We start from the raw sequence: 22520 nt of genomic DNA on the forward strand, positions 1-22520 counted from the left end.
TTTTGCTGTAATACAAGCTCAGTATAGATGAAAAATACATGGAAGCAGGCAAAAAATGAATTTGATAACTTGGGCTGATTTAAGAGAGGTATACTTTCTAGCAATAAGAAGTAACAGCCCCAGCATTATTCTCTGGTTAGACTATATGTAGAATATTCCATTCAATTCTGGGCACCATAGTTAAGGAAAGACATTGATAAATATCCAGAGGAGAGGAACCAGGATGATGAAGAGCATTTACTCTTTGCCACAAAGGGATTAGTTGAAGGAATAGGACATTTAACTTGCAAAGAGAAGACTCAGGAAAGCAGAAAGCTATCTTCTACTATTTGAAGAACATACGATGTGGCAATTAGACTTGTTCCATTTGTTCCTGAAATGGAGCAAGAGAAGAGAAGAGTGGTGTGGGGTGAAAGTGAGAGGAATGATTATTTTTCTCATATATTAATAACCAATTATTAATTAAAATTAAGATTTTCCTTTTTTATTTCCTCATTCAAAAACCAAACTCTAGTTATTCAGTCAGTCTCTGGAGGATACTGCTGCTAAGTGAGATTGTTTAAATCCTCAAAGTAAGTACTCTTTAAATAGAATCCAGTCTAGGTGAGATTTTTGCCCCCAAAAAAATCAACCACTGTCCTTGAGAAGTTCCATTAGAATTTAGGATTATCTAGTTTAGGAAGGAAAAAACAAGTCAGAATAGTTTGGATAGTTTATCCAAATTACTGGAGGCAGGTGAGTCTCATGATCAGGTCATATTTTCAATAGGAGAAACATAACACTTTTATCCCACCTTTCATTAGAATACTCATTCTCTCATTAATTGTTAATCAATCAAGAGTTGATTTTCACCTGTAAGGAACACTCATTCTTCCAATGTTATTTAAACTCTCAGCAGGTTCCCAAAGTTCATCTTTGTTATGAGAGAAAGCCAATGACCATTATTTTATTAATGCTAGTTAAACTTGATAAACTGATTATAAATTATCCAGAAATTACGTCTCCTAGACTTTTCATACTCACAAAAGTTTGAGACTAGAATTACGAGCATCAGGGAGAAAACAGCAAAAAAGAGGATCAACGTGTGATAAAAGAAAACATTTTCAAACAGACAAGAGCTTTTCAGGAATGTACTGAGCTGACTTGGGAAGTAGATAACCTCTACATTAAGATCTTCAAGCAAAAGCTTGATGAACACATATTGAAGTAGAGATTCTTCTTCGAATATTACATGAACCAGATGGATGTTGAGGTCCCTTCCAATTTTAAAATTCTCAGATTTTGTAAAATTATTTTGTTCTTAGACAATTTTCTTGAAGATTCAAATATCCACTGTAATATTTCCTTAATATTTAATAACAATACTTTACCATAGAAGTTTTTGGAGGAACAGATACATCAGTTTCATTGTGTAACTGTGGAATGCTTTTAATTAATTCCACAATCCCTCCTAATTTTTTTTCTGAAACTTGCAAAGAAAGTAGAGGCAAATGTCCAAAAACTTTGAATCTATTACAAAAAAAAAGAAAAAAGAAAAAAGAAAAATGATTAACGAAAGTTTTAATTAAGATTTAATTAAAAAGAAAATTGTACTTTACATAATTTTCCTTCAAATTAGTCATAATACACATTTGTTCCTGAACACAATTCTCCCAAAATTCCTTTTCATTTTTAAGTGTTTTCTTTCTAATTATGTAATGAAAGTCTTGTTTTTGATTTTAAGTGTTTCACATAATAGCAAAGAAGTGTTTTTTAAAGAGGAAAGTTTTCTCTTTGTCCTTCAAATTATACTGGGACTAAGATAAATGGCTTTAGGTACTTACAGGCATTAGGGATTGATGAATGGCAAAACTGAGTCAAAAAAAGACAGTAGGATACCTGAGCTTTTTCCTCAATGATTTAATTCTAAGCTCTTTCTTCATTGCAATCATATAGACCCAGATTCCCAGGAGATAAGCAGCCAAAAGCTATTCTTAATTGACTCATTCTTTCTAGACCTGGGTCTCTCCCTCTATGCCTGAAATATTATTTTCATGCTATTACCACCTTTAGGCAAACAATTCAATGCCTCATGTCATTTCTGCCATTTAAAATTCAAGTCATCAAAGATAGAAAGAGAAGGTTGACATCCATATATCCCTTAAGGTGAGTGTTGAAAAAAAGAAGACTAGAGGAAAAGAAGACTGATGAAAAGGAGTTACACTGACAGGAAAGAAAAAAAATTTAGCCTTGCTCTTATATGACTTATCATAAAAGGACAATTAAATACTAGCAATTGGTGAATGATAATCAAATTTGATAATGATATTAATGAAGGAACAGTACAACTGATACTGATTTGTCAGTTCTTTAACATATAAGTGAGAAATCCAAATCCAAACTTGATTTGAGTCCTACACGAACAAGAGTTAGTACAAGTACTTATTACAGCTGTATAATAAAATTTATTCTAAGAAGAACAGTATAACACTGTTATGGGTCATCTCTTAAAACAAGAAAAAAATGCATCATATATATCCAGATATTAAAATGTTATTTGTTTAAACAGGTTAGTCCATAACAATTAAATTCATTTCACCAGACGCTAAAATACATGTTAAATCAGAGCTATTTCTTTTTAAAGAGCCATATAAATGAAACATTTTCCTAATGATTCAATTATTGAGAAATAAATCCACATAACCAAGAAAAGAAACATACTTAGGCATTCTTATATCTGTGACAACCATGGCTTTGGATAATTCCACATTAAAATGTAGTGGCTCCAAAATATGCTGACGAGAAGACTTGAGTTTTCGAGCTTCTTTCCAATCATCACCTGGAAGCAAAAAATTAACTACATTTATATTTGCTACACATAAGAACTGAAAGCTTCAGCATAATCCTAGAACACCCCCACCATCATCTGTTTATTATCATCCTCCCTTGTTCACTGGGTTCCCCCAGGTTTGTTTTCTCCACTTCTTTCTTTTCTTGCTGCTGCTTAAAGTTCCTGTTGACCTACACTCTTGAGGGGCTTCCTAACAAGCCAGAAGTATTAAATTAGAGCAGTAAATATCATTGGAGAGAAAGCCAAATCATTTTAGAAGGAAGGGTAGACTACAGAGAAAAAGCACATCTCAGGGCTGAAAAAAAATCAAAAAGTAACCAGAATTACATAATTTCACTAATTATATGCAAACATATTTAAAGACTGGATTTTTTTTTTTTTAAAGCATTCACGGTTTCAATAGAATTTTGGTAAATAAAAGTCAATCTGCTCTATATCAGAATAGAGTCATAACTTTAGGTGAGTATATAACACTTGGAGAATTCATCCTTTCTTTACAAAATCTTACCAAATAATTAAAAATTAACAGTTGGAGGGGAGAAGGAGTAACTAAAACTCTTAATAGGACAAAACTTGAATTATCCAAGTTCTCATACTGTGGAAATCAGTCATAATCAAAGAAAAAAAAATAATTCCAAAGATTGGAAGTTCTAATTTTAAAAATTCAAAATTTAGAGAAAAGAAAAAAAAAAATCACACAATAATTTATATTACTTACCAGCAGTACTAAAAAGTAGCTGTATGCTACTAAGCTGAATATCAAAATTTTCATAAGCTCTAGACATAATCTCTTCAATATTAGTCTGGTTTATTTCAATGTGTGGCAACTCAGAACGATTTCTGCTTGACACCTTATAAATAAATAAAGATATATTTAAAACAGTTCAAAGCATGGCTTCACTTTAGAGTTTCCACTTTTTAAAAATATAAAATAACTGGAAACAACAAGAATTCAGACATGGGAAAAAAACATGCAGTCATGTTTTTTGGTACATATTAAATGTACCAAAAATGATATGTCCCATTAATGTTCAATAAACAGAGGTTTGTCCCTGAAGACAAAAATCATAACCACTAAAGTTTGAAGGAATCCTATATACCAAAATTTAATTATTTAATTAAATTGACACTTGTTAAAAGTGTTAAAGCTTATTACTAATATTAGATAAATAATAACTTATTATTAGATGTTTCCATAAATGTCAATGATAAAAATATTGATGTTTCCAACTACTACTCTACTTCTTGGAATTTCAATACCCTTTCAAAGGTCAACTCCAAAGCTACCTCCTTTAAAAGGCTTTTCTGCTTCCTCATATTGTTAATCCCTCCCTCCAAAATAAAAGTATTTATTTTAGAAATATTCTACATTTATCTATAAACATGCTGTACTTGTATCTTTATCACCTAAAAGAATATTTAATAAATGCTTACTGACAAATTATTCATTACAATTATCTGACATAACAGGGATGCAAGTATGGTTCAATATTAGGAATGAATTAAATGAATAATTTATCTGATTAAAAAAGCAGCTAAAACCCCATCAACAGATGCAGACAAAGGCTCTGACAAAGTATATAATACACATTTATGCTAAAAACTCTAGTAGAACATAGAAAGACCTTTTTCTTTTTTTAAAACCTGTCTTTTAAATTTTCAAAAGTATTTTATTTTTCAAATTCTAGTTAAAAATAGTTTTCAATATTTGTTTTTATGAGATTTTGAGTTCCAAATTTTTTTCTCCCTCCTTTTTTGTTCTCCCTAACCAAGACAGCAAGCAACCTAATAAAGATTATATGTACATCATTTTAAATTATTTCAATATTTGTCATGCTGTGAAAGAAAAATCATAACAAAAGGGACACTCACTAATTCTGTAAACCTGGATAAGTCATTTAACTCTATTTGCCTCAGTTCCTTTATCTGTAAAATGAGCTGGAAAAGGAAATGGCAAACCACTTCAGTATTTTTGCCAAGAAAACTCCAAAGAGGCTCATAAAGAGTCAGACATAATTGAAACTGCTGAACAATTAACAACAAGGATCTCTTGATCTCTGTTGGGCCAATCAAAATAAGAAATGACAATCCTAGTAAATGAAAGTTCCAATAGAGCTAGAAAAAATAATAATAAAATTAATTTGGAGACCTAAAAGATCTAAAATGCAAAGGAAAATAATGTAATGATCTCCAGGCCTTGGAGAAGGCACAATACAATGAGTCAAAGGACAGGGGACTCAAATTTTGAATCTGCCTTGGTCAAAACACAAAATCTCTAACAGAGAGCCTTCCTATCTGTAACATAAGGAAGTTATTTTGGGCTGGGACAAACAAGCAAATAAACATAACAGATTCCTTTATTTAGCCATGCTCTAACTTCCATAAATATTGTGTAGCATTTTAGAAAAGAATTCTGCTACTAACATATGAATCATAACACAGGAAGAATTTTGGAGGTAAAAGCATGGGCTAAATGAATTCTGGATTCCCTTCAAATCCTTATACTTTTATAATTCATCTCTTAACTCAAATAAGTTCCTGAATACCTAACAATACCTTCTTATTACTCTTACATACTCTTCAAAAATCAACTGCCTCATCTTCATTCAAAATTGTACTGAACCAATCTGATCAGATGAAAATTCTACTTAATAATCACCAAGGATGCAAATTTCACCTGCTAATTCTAATAACTGGTTTTATTTAAAAAAAAAAATTACATGTATCACAGCATATTATCCATGTAGCAGGCTAGGGAAGTAACAAACATATTCAGAATTATCAAAATAATATTTAGCAAACTTTCTATATTGTATTATAAATATATACCTTTAGGTGACCAAGATCCAAGAGAAGTAAATTTGAAGTGGCAGTATAAAATCCATTTTGTGGGATAATAATGTATGATGCCTTCATATTTATTTTGAGATCAAGAATTTTCTGTGTTTCAATAACATATAATAAACCTTCAAAATAAAATTTAAAATTTTATAATTAGTAATTTTTCAAATTATAAGAATATTTGTTGCCAAATTGATATGCAAGTTAAATATTAAATAAATCTTGAGTTTGATATAATTTTAACATACATACTTTGATATATAATTTTAACAGATATATACAGATATAATAAACTTATAAATATAGTAATCATGATAATATACTTAGGATTTAAAATTAATTGAATAATCATATAAAAGATTAATTAATTAATTGCACAAAAATAAACATTAATGAATTAATGTCAATATGGAAGTCTCCAAGAATGAAACGGGTTAACTACACTCTATATTGCTCAAGAAAAATGACCCTTCTGTCCTTTAATTAGCTGCTATGTTAAAATCATCACATGTATATAATTCAACCTAGTTTTTGTATAGTTACTTGGGTACATGTCTCATTACAATATGGCATTCAAAGTATTACATTGGGCACATATTAATTGCTATATCTAGCACAAAAGAAGAAGCATAAAAAATATCATCCAGGCTATGCCCAAATGACTATTAAACTGTGTATATCATTTGATCCAGCAGTGTGTCTGCTGTATTCCAAAGATATCATAAAGGAGGAAAGGGACCCACATGTGCATAAATGTTTGTGGCAGCCCTTTTTGTGGTGGTAATAAGCAGAAAACTGAGTGAATACCCATCAGTTGGAGAATGGCTGAATGAGTTATGATATATGAATGTTATGGAATATGATTGTTCTATAAGAAACAATCAGCAAGATGATTTTAGAAAGGCTTGGAGAGACTCACATGATCTGATGCTAAGTGAAATGAATAGAACCAAGAGAATATTATATACAGCAACAAGATTTGGTGATGTGATGAATTTGACTCTTTTCAATTATGAGGTGATTCAAGGCCAATTCCAATAGACTCGTGATGGAGAGAGTCCTATGTATCCAAAGAGAGGACTGTGGGGATTGAATGTGGATCACAACATAGTATTTTCACCTTTGTTGTTGTTGTTCTTTGCTTGTTTTTTTCCTCTCATATTTTTTTCCCTTTGATATGATTTTTCTTGTGCAGCAGTATAAATGTAGAAATATGCTTAAAAGAATTGTGTGTTCTTAAGAGAAAAATTTGGCACACAAGGATTTGCAAAGATGAATGGTTAAAAACTATCTTTGCATGTATTTGGAAAAATAAAATATTTTTTATAAAAATATCATTCAGGAAGGTATAAAATCAGAAATAGAGATGAACTTAGCAAAGGAGTATCACATAAGAAGACTACAGGATAACAAACAGAAAGGGAGAGAGGGAGAAAGGAAGAAAAAGAAAAGCAAGTCTAGGTATCAAAAAAAAAAAAAAAAAAAAAAAAAAAAAGAAGAACCAACTTTAGTGTTTCCATAAAGGATAACAGAAGGTTTAAAAGAACAAATTAAGTTTTCATCTTTCAAAGTGTGAAAAGGACATATGCACTACTATTTTTTAGGGGGAACGGAATTCATGATTTTATTCATGTAAGGAACTCTCAATCAAGCAAATTTTTCCCCCAAGAGTAGAACAATAAGTGTTACACAATTTACATTCCTAAAGAATTAACAGAGGCACTGAGAGGTTAAATGATTTGCCATGGGGTCATAGGACTGGGATGTGTCAGAGGAAAGGGTTAAATTTAGTACTTCCTGTCTCTGAGGACAGACTTCCATTACATTAAACTGCTTCATATTTCTTATCATATTGATCTTGAAAGGTAAAAATATATCAAATTAAGTACCATGATAATTTGTCTAGAAAAATAAAAACGTAAGATTATTAGCATTTAAAATAATACACTAAGCATTTTTTTTATGTGTTAAGTAGCTTTGTCTTTTGATTTATCAACAATGAATACAGGCATTTTACCTGCTGATGTCTTCTCACGAAATTCTTCCAGTTTCATTAAAGTTGCTGTAGTCAACTGTGCCAAATGAACTTCTTTTGGGGGCCTAAAGAATTCCACTATACCATTCACTGTTTTCTGTTAAAATACAATTGTCACTAAGACAATAACACACAAGTTTATGGTCATATAGACCTCAAAGAAAAAGTTCTGATAATAGAAGGCTCTTTACTTACTGCATCATATATAATTTCCAAAGGCTCAGATTCTATGACACAACTCTGAGCAGCAGCTCCATCTAATGGATTGGTCTCAAACTTAATTTTGAAAAGTGAAGAAGAAGAATCCAGTGGAGAAAGGAGACGTGGTTTTGAGAAACGATATGATGAACCAGTAATACAAAATGAGTCTATTTTGCTTTCAAATCTATATGAAAAAGGACAACACAGAAATTGATAAATAAAATTAAGCATTTTCAGTATTAAAAACATAATACAAAAAATTAAGTTTAAATTAAAATCAGCCAATAAATTCAAAGAAAAATATTTTCTGCCTGAAGTGGTAGAGTTAAATGCACATCAATCTGCTTTACTGGTTCTTTATTCATGTCATAACCATTAAAAGTGGTTGTCTCTCAAAGTTCGGTCCTGGGACCTCTTCTCTTCTTTATTATCTATTATCTCAAGAGCTGCCATGGGTTCAGTTATCTTTTGAATGCAGAAAATTCCCATCTATATATGTAGCTCTGAGCTCTCTTCTGCCACATTACCAACTGCTTTTTGGATAACTTGAACTGGAAAAAACATCTCATACACAACATGACCAAAATAGAACTTATTACCATTATTCCCCAAATCCTTCCCCAATCCTAAGTTCCTTGTTTTATCAAAGTACCACCATCCTTCCAGTCATCCAGGTTTGCAATCTTGGTATCATTTTTAATTTCTGCCTCACTCCACAGATCCAATTAGTTGATAAATCCTCTTGGTATTTGACCTTCACAATATCTCTGATACATTCTTCCCTTCTCTTAACTCTAGTACAAGTTCTTATCACCTTTTGCCTGATTTACTACAAGTTTTTTAATCAATCTCACTGTCTAAAATCTTATCAATCCTCTACTCTGATTCCACAGTGATTTCTGTAAATCATGGACCTAAAAATGCTGCCTCATGACTCAACAAATTCCAGTGGCTTCTTATTACCTGCAGAACCAAATATAAAGTCCTCTTTTTGGCATACAAATCTCTTGAACACTTTGCCTCTTCCTTTATTTCCATTCTTCCTCCACACAGTCTAGCATCCAGCTATTCTATCTTATTTGCTATTCCTTACACCACTCCATCACTCCTTCCTTTGCACTAACTATCTATGGTGGCTGGAATGTTCTCACTTTTTATTTTACCATACTTCCTTCAAATCTGACCTTTGTCAGGATGTTTTTCCTGGTCCACCCAACTATTGGTACCTTCCCCTCTTAGATTACCTATAGATACCTGTCTATATCTTGTACATACCTAGTGATTTATATGTTATTTTACACATTTGGGTGTCTTCTCCCTGAAGGCAGAAATTCTTTTTGTTTTTCTCTATATCTTCAGTCCTTACCATAATGCCTGTCACATACTAAGTCCTTAATTAATGCATGTAGATTTTAAATTAACTTTAATCTTTTCTCAATACCTACTTAGTGATATAGAAAAACTAGCAGTTGTTACATATATTAAGTTTAATTTTAAAAGGAAGTATCATCAAATTCTATAAAAAGATTGAAACACAATAAAACTAGTTGATGACTGAATATTGATTCTCACACTAAAAACAAGTTCTGGGTATATTTTAAAATTATACAAACTATATATATGGTTTATATTTAAACTATATTTGAAATGAAACTTTAAAAATGTTATTAAACAATACCATGCCTGTACTGAAATGCTGAAGAATATGTAAGATTCTGACAACTTCTAATTCTTAAAATATGATCTTTTCTCATAATAGGATTAAAATTAATGTGATACCTACTTTATTGCTTGTGCTCCTGGTCGCTGTATGATAAATGTGCTGAATTCTCCTAAAGAAATAAGTACCAACTCAGATTTCTTCTGATTTTCCCTTAAGGAAATATGCATGCTTTCCAATCGTAGAGATAATTTTTTGGCTTCATACTAGGGAATATTTAAAGAAGTAACACTTATTATTTCCACAACCTTCCTTCCCCCCCAAAAAAAGTCCAATGCACTTTAAATACATTTCATTATGAAGTCGTTATATGACAGAAGGAAATAGGTAGAAATTTTTAATCTCTCTTTTGCAAAGGGAAATGTTATATTCATAAAGAAAGTACACAACAAAATAAATATAAGCTTTCAATAAAGATAAGCATTCAATTTGTGATTCAGTCACACCTGATTCTTTGTAATTGCACTCAAGAGTTTTCTTGGCAAAGAAACCGAGTAGTTTGCCATTTCCTTCTCTAGTTCATTTTACAGATAAATAAAGTGAGGCAAACAGAGTTAAGTTACTTGCTCACAGTCTCAGAACTTGTGTCTGAAGCCAGATTTACTTACAAAATTAAGTCTTCTTGAATCCAGGCCCAGCAGCACTACCTAGCACCCAAGTATTCAACAGTCCTGGTTGAAAAACCCTTCATATATAGTATGTACATACCCATCTTGCTTTCCCTAGTTCTCCTAGGAACCAATGTGCCTAGGATAGGTAGGTACATGAGGTCAGAGCCAAATGCTGTGGCTCAACTCTTCCTAAACTACCAATAAAAGATAAAAGAATTTAAAATCAGGAAGGGTTTCTCTACCTTAAAGACAGGAGTAGAAATCAAAGTGCTGATGACAGTCCTAGACTCTGTCATATTAGAAACACATTTTTTCAAAACCATCTTCTTTATATATAAAAGGATCTTTGATTTAATAATTTCTAAAATCCAATCAGCTCTAAAGTATCCTAATTTAGGATCAATTCCTTACAAAGTTTTTGGGTTTTGCCTTTTTCTTGGGAGAGGGAGGGGTTGATCACCAATTCTGATATAACAAAAGCTAAAACTTTTTAAAAAGATTTTCAAAACATTCATTAAAGATAAATGAAATAAGTTATTTTATATACACACATTTACTTTATACTACCTACTTTTCCAAACATAAAAAATAAATCAAAAAACAATAAGATGATACAATAAGAAATGGTGGCATTTAGCAAACATTTAGCAAATTTCCATGTAATGATAGCATACTGTTTTGGGCAGTGTTGGGTCAACAGCGTTTTCACTATAACCAATCGCTTCATAGAGTTTAGCCTTCTCCTCAGGTGTCATATATTCTTCAAGACCTTATAGATTAGAAATAAAAAAAAAATAATAACCTTAACTATAATTTAGCTTTTTTTAGTTTTGCAAAGAATATAAAAATAGTATATATTAGCAGACATTAAAAAATTTATATCATTTATTATCTTTTAAAATGTTGTTTTAATATACTGGTTTACTAGCTGTCTTTGGTATACAAGGTTTTGCAAGGGTGAATGTTGAAAACTATCTTCGCATATATTTTGAAAACAAAAAATCATTATTTATAAAAAATAAAAACAAAAATTAAAAAATGTTGTTTAAGGGACAGAAGATAGATGAAATAAAAAGTTTAAGTTGACTATGAAATGGAGTATGAAAAATTTGGGACTTTATTTTCTAAATTATAGTAAGACCTTAATTAAGAAATTCATTAGAAACAAAGCATCTACAAAATGAAGCTAAACCAAAAAAAATTCACAAATTATGTAAATTATGTGGACAAACATGTTCAACTATTGGTTGCTGCCTTTAAAAAACAAAGAAATATCTTGTAAAACTTCAAGCAAACTGTTAAGAATAGATTGTAATTGTCATAATACTACCCCCTAATTAACTTTCATTTTTGTCTTTGATTTCCCAAAGTACGTTCCTTGAAACAACAACTACCAACAATAGCTGCAGCTAGCAGGTATATAATTTTTTAAGGTTTGCAAAGGAAATTGAGGTAAATGTAAAATTATTAATTTAAAATTAATAAAAATTAATAAAGTGTCCAAATTCAACTTAAATTCAGCTCTTTCTGACTCAAAAGATCAGTGACCAATTTGCTATACCATCTAGCTGTTCATGCAACATCCCTACATTCTTCTCTAATTTCCACTTCTTACTCTGAAAACAAAACTGGAATCAATAGTCATTTGTTCTAGAAGGAGCATGATTTTCTGCTCTACTCACTTTTATTTTTAAACTTTCTAGATTCTAACTCCCTTCCTTGGCCACCAAATTTCTAGAAATATTCCTGACTATTAGAATCTAAGCTCCTTGAAAACACAGACTGTTCAACTTTTGTATTTGTATCCCCCAGTGCTTAATATAATCTTCAGGACATAGGCTCATTTAAGTATTTTCTACTCACTTGGTTTATGAAACAATTTTAACAAAGTCATTAATAAAAATATTAAAAAGCACAAGACAAAGCAAAGATTCTTTGGGGAGTATATGGAAAAACTCGTCATTGTGTAACATTCCATCAAGCATTCCATCCAGCTCATCACCATCCTATGTCCCTCTGAATGGAGAATAAGGCATGAACTCCAAAGCTTCCATTTAAAATGGGAGCTCAATTCAGAGCATCTCCTCATTTCTCAGCTGGCTGCTCTCTACTTTAAAATTCCAATATTTTCCATTAGATATTTACTCCAGTCCTTCCTCCCCTCCCCACTATGTACAGTCTTCCTCCTTTAGATTTAATGTAAGTTCCTTGAAGGCAGAAGTTCTTTTTGATTTTTTTCCTATTTATACCCCCAGGGCACAACAGTGCTAAGCAGACAGTAGGCACTAAATAAATATTTATTGACTAACAAAACTTCCTTCAAGGTGACAATGAACCAAAAATATTTACCAAGTCATCAAATCAATTCCAAATCCACCAAAATGAATGAATTCATGTTTCCAAGGCAAACTGGCATGAAAATGTAAATACAGAAATGTCATAGGAATTTATTTAGCTTTAACAGCGAATTTTTATTTCAAAATTTTAACTTCACACATTTAAAAGATGACACTAAAAATTAATTAAAAGGACATACTTGTAAGTTTAGCATCTGCTTGCTCATTAGTAGTATTTGATTCTGACCAATTCCACATCCAACCAAACCATCCTTTATTTTCCTCAAGAGATGCTCCATAAATTTTGAATCCAGCTTTCTTGATCTGCAGCACAGTAAATGAGTATTATATAAAATGAACATTACATAAAACTACATAAAATAAAATGAATCTGATGAACTGGTTTGTAGCCAGAAATTAAAAAACAAATTCATGCTCATCTTTCCTAGGCTTATATAGCCGGACATATACATTTACATTTACAAAAGTAGATACAAATTACATATTTAAAAGTCACGCATGATTTCTAAGAACTGATGCTAATAAAGAAGTTTCCTTCTTATTATGAAAAGCAAGAACTCAATAAAAGCCACTGTCCTAGAAAAATGTATTTTTCTTCAATAAATTTAAAATTTTAAAAGACTACTGTTTTCACAAGAAGTGATTTAACATTCACAAGAGTAAGGTCAAAAGTATTTGAAGGCCAAAGTATTTTAGATAGATAAATTGGAATTCATATGACTTTATCATCTAATTTCAATGACCTTGATCTTATTTTCCAACAACTAAAAAAATATATATTAAATTTACCTCAGCTTCTGCTTGTTGTCTTGCCAAAATGATGTTAAATACATCTAAAATTTTTTCCAAATGCTGAAAGTAAAAAAGAGAAAAGATGTGCTAATAATATCGCCTATAACTTTATATAAGATAGCTCTACTAAATTATTATTGCTTCATTTAAGGGAATTTTTGCATATAAGAAGGGTTATATAAAATGAACATTACATAAAACTACATAAAATAAAATGAATCTGATGAACTGGTTTGTAGCCAGAAATTAAAAAACAAATTCATGCTCATCTTTCCTAGGCTTATATAGCCGGACATATACATTTACATTTACAAAAGTAGATACAAATTACATATTTAAAAGTCACGCATGATTTCTAAGAACTGATGCTAATAAAGAAGTTTCCTTCTTATTATGAAAAGCAAGAACTCAATAAAAGCCACTGTCCTAGAAAAATGTATTTTTCTTCAATAAATTTAAAATTTTAAAAGACTACTGTTTTCACAAGAAGTGATTTAACATTCACAAGAGTAAGGTCAAAAGTATTTGAAGGCCAAAGTATTTTAGATAGATAAATTGGAATTCATATGACTTTATCATCTAATTTCAATGACCTTGATCTTATTTTCCAACAACTAAAAAAATATATATTAAATTTACCTCAGCTTCTGCTTGTTGTCTTGCCAAAATGATGTTAAATACATCTAAAATTTTTTCCAAATGCTGAAAGTAAAAAAGAGAAAAGATGTGCTAATAATATCGCCTATAACTTTATATAAGATAGCTCTACTAAATTATTATTGCTTCATTTAAGGGAATTTTTGCATATAAGAAGGGTGACATGAAATGAACAAAATAAAAAAAAATAAGAAATTGGAAAACATCTCGCTTTTCAAGATTTAACACCTGAAAAGCATTGGTATTTTCTATCAACTACAGCAATTTTAATACAGACACAAAACTATCACACAGAGCAGTCATTATCAAAAGGAACAAAAAGGGGTATAATTTTTAAACATATGCAAATATTTGAAATATAATACAGTATAGCATTAACACAAATCTATTAAATCACCTGAAATTTTCTTAAAAGTGTAAACGTACATTAAATAAAGCTAATTCTGATTTTAGGTAATAACAAGGTATCTATGCTTACTTTTAACAAAATAATCATTGGCAAGATAAAGTGATCAATTGATTTACTTGCTAGGGAAATTAAAACAATTTTTATTTTGCCTCTTCAAATCAATTAATCAACATATTCTCACTGAATGGAATCCCTGTTTTGTATTCAGCACTATGGATTTTAGGCAAAGGGAAAACTAAGGAAATGAAAGGCATAATCAAGGAGCAGAAAGAATACTTACTGGACAAAATACTGAACAAAATCAGGAAACATTGATTCTGGCTTAAAATTTAACTAAAAGTTAATGTGTGATTTTTGGTTCACTTGTCCTGTTTTGAATCAGCTTTCACTTATCTGGGACATTATTTCATTTTATGCAGAACAAGAGAATAACAATAGTTTATCACAGTTCTTAATGTAGATATAAAGGGTGATACTATAAGCAATTTAGGACAGCAAGAGATAGTTTACCTGTCAGATCTTTGGAGAAGATAGGAAAACATGGCCAAACAAGAAATACATTATGAAGTGAAAAATGGATCATTTTGATTACGTTAAATTTAAAAGATTTTGTATAAACAAAACCGATTTAGTCAAGATTAAAAGAAAATCTGGGAAATAATTTTTACAGCCAGTGCTTCTCTGATAAAGACTTTAGTTCTAAAATATAAAGAAAATTGAGTCAAATTTGTAAGAATGTAAGTAATTCCTCAAATGATAAATGATCAAAGGATATGAACAATTTTCAGATAAAAAAAATTTTTTTAATGATTCATCAACTTTTATTGCAGATAAACACTGGGAATTCCTTTATAACATAGGTATCAGTAAACAAAATTAACATAAGCAAACTATTGAATAGCATTGTCTACTCTTGATGTGATGATTAAGAAATAGTTCCAATGGAAATAGACTGTGTGTGTATGCGTGTACATATATGCACATGGCCCCCCATTTACATATATGTGTATAGGTATGTATATAGAGAGAATGTAGCATAGTGGACAAAACACTGGACTTGGATCCAGATTTGAATCCAAGCTTTGCTACTTTTTGCCTGTTTAGTCTTCCATTTTCTGAGCCTTAGTTCTTTAAATTTTCTTCCAATTCCTAAAATCAACAGAACGACTGGGACTAAATTTGTGATTGTGATGGGGAAACTCTTTAGTGAGGAAGTTTCCTTTATCAATCCAAGTTAGCATATTTTCTGCAACCTAAAATCTTAAAGAGTCGCCTAGTTACCTAAGTTAAATGACTTTTTTAAGATCCCATAATTAGTCTGTGTCAGAGGTAGAACTTGAATCCTGATCTTTCTGACTCTGAGCTCAGCTCTTTATTCACTACTTTATGCTGCTTCTCAGATTCTACATGTAAGTGTATGTGTATGTATCCAGGTTCTCTAAGTCATTCCTTCTTAAATGATGCCTGGAATACAGTAGGAAGGATTAAGAGAATAAACATTTTTAATGTAGTCTAATGTACGTTTAGGTGCCAGGCACTGTATCATGAGCTTTTTTTTTTTTTTTACACAAGTGTTTTTTAACAAGCTCTCATTTGCTCTTCACGCCAATCCTATAAGATAGGTGCTGTTATTATTCCCATTTTATAGCAAGTAAACAAATGTTCAGTGGTGCACCCAGGATTACACAGGTAATAAGCACCTGAGATTGGATTGAGCTCAGGTCTTCCTGACTCAAGCCAGCCTTCTTTTCTTTTTTTTGAAATAATTATTAAAAATATACATTAAAAAAAAATTCAATTTGTGTTGTGTTATGGGAGCCATCTACCAGTCGCTACTGGAGATCTAACTCAGACCTGTAGAATGGATCTCTTCACGTGAGAGGATGATGATTATAGAAGGAGACTGAGAGGCAGTTGCATTCTCTGACCTCTCTCCTCTTCCCTCTTGCCTCCAATTTGTATTATTCCCAATCCACAAAGAACACCTGATCAGCAAAGGCTGCTTTGTAACTCCATAGTGTTATGACTCACAGCTGTAGAGGCTTTCAGAGAATTGACCTGCCTCTTCACTTAGGCATGGTTCTTAACAAATTTGTAATTAAAATCAAAGGGTTTTCAGACATTGCATCAGATAAAAAATTAAAGCGATATACAGTCATGTAAAATCATTATTGATTAGAGAACTGCAAATTAAAATAACTCAGAAGTACCACCTCATACCTATCATATTAGCTAATATGACAGAAGAAGATAGCAATATATGTTGGAGGGGATTTGGAAAAACTGAGATGCTAATGCATTATTGGTGGAGTTGTGAACTAATCCAACCATTCTGGAGAACTGTTTGGATGTCCAAATAGATATAAAACTGTATATACCCTTTGATCTAGAAATATACCATTACTAGATCTGTATTCCAAAAAGATCATAAAAGAGGGAAAAGAATCTACATGCCCCAAAATATTTTTAACAGCTCTTTTTCTGGTGTCAAAATATTGAAAAATGAGGAGATGCTCATCAATTGGGGAATGACTGAATAAACTGTAGTATTTTAATGTAATGGAATAATATTGTCCTTTAAAAAATGACGAGTGGGATGATTTTAGAGAAGTTTAGAAAGACTTACAAGAACATGCTGAGTGAAGTAAGCAGAACCAAAACATTGTACACAGTAGCAGAAGATTACATGATGATCAACTATGACAGACTTGGCTCTTCTCAACAACAGAGAGATCCAAGACAATTTCATTGTCTTTTAGTTTGATTTTTCTTTCACAACATGATTAATATGGAAATACATTTTAAATGATTGTTAAGACAACATGAACAATGCAAATATAAAATTAGGAAGTAAAGACTAAAACTAATCCAGGGAAAGAAGAAATCAGAATAAATTTACAGTAGTTGAAATTTTTACATACAGAATAGCATTTGATCTTGGTTTTAATGGATGATCAGAATTTTGATAAATTTGAAAATTTTCACAGAAAAGCCTACAGGTTATGAGCACTGCAAACAGAACATATGAACAAAGATTTATGTGTAGAAATTAAATATAGCATATAGGAGACTAAAGAAATTCCTATGATTAGCAAATAGGCTCTATGTTAGTAAATTGTGCAAAATAAGATAAAGTGACTAAATTATGTAAACCTTAAAAACTTGAAAAAACTTAAAACCAATGGTGTATGTATGTGCAGATTCTTGATCAGGGAAATGACATAATGAAAAATTGGATATAAGTTTAAAATAGCTGTGACCCCAGCTCAACTCCAAAAGGCTTCCAGATTTAGGCAAATTCTAAAGGCTCAGATAACTTAGGAAAGTATTCAGTGGCATATAATGATAACTGATAAGATTATACAGCTAGATATATAGGAAAAAAAACATAACAGGCAGATATTAGCAGCAGGTACAAATAGAGAAGATATGCCAGTAAGAGAAAATAATAAAAGTGAAATAAGGAAATTGCAAGTCACAAAGGCCAAAAGAAGTTTCAAGTAGTATAGTACAGTCAATATATCGCCAATGTTTAAAAAAAAAAATACTAACCTGCAAAGAGCTTAAAATTTCAGCAGATGCCTTCTTATTTCTTATCTTTTTCTTATAAAGCTCTTTATACTCCTTCACGTTTTGTCTATGTGCATAAATGTATTTCCATGACCACATCTGTAGTCTAGGCTGGATATTTACTTTAAGAATACCAGTTATTGCATATTTCCACCTAATGAAAAAAATACATACAAAATAGCTCTAAGAGATAAAGCTGAAGTTATATATATATATATATACACACACATATACATATATACATATTTAAAAGTACAGATTAATGAAGTGAGTGATTTGTTGTCTCAATGTAAAACTAGCCAGAACATTTTTTTCTTTTCTTCTCTTCTGCCATTCTTCTTTTAGTCAGTTACAGATCAAAAGCACTTTAGCCACCAAGAAGTAGTAAGAAGAGAATTTGCATTGAGTCAATCTTATTATTTGTACAATGAACCAATATGCATGGAGAGAATCAGTTTTAGAGTAAGGAACATATGAATTCAGGTGCCTCTGCTACATGTCCAAATGTTCCTGGATAAATCATTTAATCTTTAAAGGCAGTCAATCAATTCTTACTAGAGGCATTTTAGGTGGTACAATAAATAAAGTGGTGGACCTTTTGTCAGGAAGACCTAAGCTCAAACTCAATCTCAATACTTACAACCTATGTGACTTGTAGACAAGTCATTCGTCATTTAACCTCTCTTTCCCTCAGTTTCCTCAACTGAGAAATGAGGATAACTGTACCTACCTTTCAAGAATTGCTGTGAAAATCAAATGAAATATTTTTAAAGGTATAGCATAATATCTGGCACGTAGCAGGTGCTGTAAATGCTTATTCCCTTCCTCCTTTACCCTTAAAGCTATGACAATACAACTACCATTCCACATTAGTTAAAGAAGTTTCCTCAATGGAATTCCTTATATTGTTGAAATGAAAGACCTAGTTAAAAAAATTAAAGGACCCAAATAAGAAAAACATTCTCTAGATTTTCAAATTTCATTTTAAGAAAGTTAAGGTAGTTTGTCTGAAGAAACATAATTTTCGTACTATGAAGTAGCTCAGTTACTGGAAGCTGGCTCATGAATAAAAAAATCAATGTTATCTAAAGATTCCACACACTGAAGAGAATGTAAAGTACAAAGTATCTGAAAGATAAAGCTATGGAATTCAATATCTGACAAAATATATTCAGACAATTTATCATATAGGGCTTTAAAAAATAATAATATTGAACTAGGAAATTTAAATTCAAATTTGAAGGAAATGTTTTTGATTGGGAAAACTCAGTCCCTCTAAGTATTAACTTTAAAAAGAATTATATTACAAGTGCTACTATTTCAAATTTTATATTTAATTTCAAAATGTAAACATATCAAATTAATGACTCAGGAATAAATAGCTATCATAATGTTTGCCTCAGATTACCCAAAAAAATACACAATAACCTACAAATAAGAAGGTCACAATTCATGGGTGAAAAAAATAAATGAACAATGTATCCCTCCCTTTAAATAATACAAAGTGCTCCCAGAAATTATTTTTAAACATCATTTTGAAATTTTATCTTAAACAAAATATCTTTTTTTAAAAATGTGCTTACCATTTTTTGGCATTGTTATGAACAAGTACATCAGGTCTGTATTTCCTATATGGCAGGTTTTGAGTCATCATGTCAACTGACTCAAGGAGTTCCATGATACTAAAATACTAATAAATGAAGAAAAAGGAAATGTTTCAGAAAAAAAAAATATCTAATCACTAAAAGAAAGCAAGGGGCTCAATGATTTACCTTTTTCTAAGCACACTGCTTACCTTTTGAAGATGATTTCAAAAATTTAACTCATTTTCAAAACAAAAAAATGACAATTCAAAATAATCTATAAAAGCAATATCACCTGTAATTTATTCAATTCAATGCCTATATCTTGTAGCCTAACATCCAAATCCATTTTTGGTGTGGAACAATCTAAATCTGCTCGGAGATTCATGCGGAGTTTGGCTTGAGCTGATATGGGATGGAATACTAGGGGAAAAAAAAAAACCAGAAAGAAATTGAATTGAGAAAATAAGTCAACTACCTGTTATTAGAAAGCTGCTTCTTCCATTGTGGTTTCAACCCTCAAAACATTAAAAATGGAGAGGGTTTACAATATACTCTCCCCCATCCTCCTTTTTTCCCCACTAATCTCTAACTTCTCGATATTATTAATACCTTACACCAGAGGTTTCAAGCCTCTTGGACAAAAAATTCCAAAGTGCAATGAAAACCAGATTAAAATGCAATTGGGAAATGTTTAAAAAAATAAAATGCAATAAAACTAGATAAGGGTAATTTGTGGTTTTCCAAGTCAATATAAAGCCTAAAGAAATTGATTTCTATTTGAGTTTGACAGCACTGGTTTATACTTTCATATTAATTATGATTACAAAATGCTTCCATATACATCACAAATATTAATATAACTTTACACTATACCTCAGAGAAATATGCTTAAATTCACAGAGCTAGTATCTCTTTCAGAATTTAAACCCATTTCTCCTGACTTCAATTGCTGTCTCAACTATCAACCAAACTACCACAAAATTTTAGGAAATTTTAGAGCTAAAAGGTATTAAAAACATATTCTAATTAATTTTTGAAGCTTTTTTCATTTCTTCTTTTTAATCCACACAATTTATTATCTCCTTTTACTAAGTATGAAAAGGGCTAGCTAAATATAAATCACATATTAATGTGAAATGAAGAAAAATCTAAAATATACTGAAATTCCAAAATGAGAAGTAAAATAACTTCAGTATGTGTTTATGCAGGGTACTATGGTAGGTACTAGGGACAATAAGAAAAATTTGCCTTTAAAGATCTTGTTTTCTATTGGATGAAACACATTGTATTTAGTATGTTAAGTAAATAAGAAATATGTACAAGTAATTTAGAGAAATAGAAGGAATATGCTGACAAATGAAAGATTAGGAAAGATCTTATGCAGATACTAATATTTCAGCTGCCTGTGCTCAAAATACCCACCCAGTGGGTAGGTGAAACATCCATGTCAAGGAAGACCCAGTAATACTATTTAACTGAAAGAGAGCATCTGAGCAACAATATAAATCAGTTTGAAAAAATAAAGTGAATTATCACAGTTGTAGTATGCTAAAACATAAGACGACATTTATTAACTATTTTTTCATATACTAGATTTCTTCTTAAAATTAAGTATGTTCTATATGTGGAAACAGGAAGAAGTCTATATATCCAAGCTGTTGAATTACTTGAGTTTATTCATTTTAGTCAATCCAACTCAAGAACTGAGTTAGCTATCAACAATAAGTCACCAATAATAAATAATTCTTGAATGTCCACAGATCATATAATATGAACTTAACACCTATATTTCTCCATATGCCTAGAATACATCCCCTTATTCCCAACATTAAGCGAAATAGTAATAAAAACAAAATAACAAAAGAGTTTGTTTCAGAATAATCTAATAGGAATAAATCTATCAGAATAATTTAATGTGAAATTTCCTCAGGTTACCAATTTGAAAGCCATTTAAAACTTAAAGATCTTTAAAAACTTAAAAATCTTTTTAAAAAAAGGAATATTACTCACCAAAATCATAACCGTCTGGAATGTTTTTATGAACAACTCCATACTTTAAACTTTCCTATTAAAAGACAAAATTGATTTTATTTATGATTAACACCAACACTGTAAAATAATCTGACTTTCTGCTATTGCACATATAATCTGGTAGAGACAACTATTTTTTTACAATCAAACAAAATCAGTTGTAATTACAAGACATTTAGCATTGGCAAAAATAACAGCAGTGAATTTAAAATAATCCTTCAAAAATTACTATTGTAAAAGAAACTGCTAAAAACTAAAGCTTATACACATAACTGGTATCACTGAGCTCTGCTGACATATTTTATCTAGAAAGGAACCAAACAAAAAATAATATATCTAAGTGTCATAATATATCTAAGTGTCATAATTTAATCGATTTTAAAAAACAAAATTTCCAGTCATATGTATGTGCAGGTACTTTTCTGAAGTGTTCTATCTAAGTTCTACTTCAATGCCTCATTGCAGCAAGGATTGGACTCTTATGTTCTTGAAGGCTAAACCAGCCAAATATATGCTGTAACCCTAATGTGCACTCTAGGCTTATCAAGCAAAAAAAAAGTCTTCAAATATGGGACCAATAATGAACACATTGTCTTTATTAGGACCAAATTATTTAATATGAAAAGCTCATTGCAAGATTAAGTAATAGATAATGAATTTTTAGCCAAGTGATACCCATCTACTAAGTTACAAAAGGATTCTTCTTTAATATATCTGAGTACATACTCTGGGGGGAAAAAAATCACAAATTCTTAATCAACTTAAGGAAAAATATGACATTAAAATATACTTACCAAACATTTCTTATTATCACCATACTTGTGAAACATCTTAGATTTTACATTCCAATAGCCAAATAGGTTATCTAAACGTATTAGCT

At 30.7% G+C, this 22520-nt stretch overlaps 1 protein-coding gene across 1 annotated transcript in view; it reads right to left on the minus strand.

Moving 5' to 3' along the window:
- Positions 1-22520, minus strand: part of VPS13A (vacuolar protein sorting 13 homolog A) — a 257020-nt gene that overhangs the window by 176543 nt on the left and 57957 nt on the right. The window contains exons 9-23 of the mRNA XM_051966655.1: positions 22435-22518; positions 21620-21674; positions 19902-20029; positions 19607-19713; positions 18006-18177; positions 14027-14089; positions 12775-12898; positions 10913-11007; positions 9691-9833; positions 7902-8091; positions 7689-7803; positions 5660-5796; positions 3549-3681; positions 2701-2818; positions 1371-1509 (exon numbers count right to left, since the gene is read on the minus strand). Coding sequence (XP_051822615.1) covers positions 1371-1509; positions 2701-2818; positions 3549-3681; positions 5660-5796; positions 7689-7803; positions 7902-8091; positions 9691-9833; positions 10913-11007; positions 12775-12898; positions 14027-14089; positions 18006-18177; positions 19607-19713; positions 19902-20029; positions 21620-21674; positions 22435-22518 — 1803 coding nt within the window. The remainder of the gene's footprint in view (positions 1-1370; positions 1510-2700; positions 2819-3548; positions 3682-5659; positions 5797-7688; positions 7804-7901; positions 8092-9690; positions 9834-10912; positions 11008-12774; positions 12899-14026; positions 14090-18005; positions 18178-19606; positions 19714-19901; positions 20030-21619; positions 21675-22434; positions 22519-22520) is intronic.

The sequence above is a fragment of the Antechinus flavipes genome, chromosome 1 (genome assembly GCF_016432865.1).
Source record: "Antechinus flavipes isolate AdamAnt ecotype Samford, QLD, Australia chromosome 1, AdamAnt_v2, whole genome shotgun sequence".
Lineage (NCBI taxonomy): Eukaryota > Metazoa > Chordata > Mammalia > Dasyuromorphia > Dasyuridae > Antechinus > Antechinus flavipes.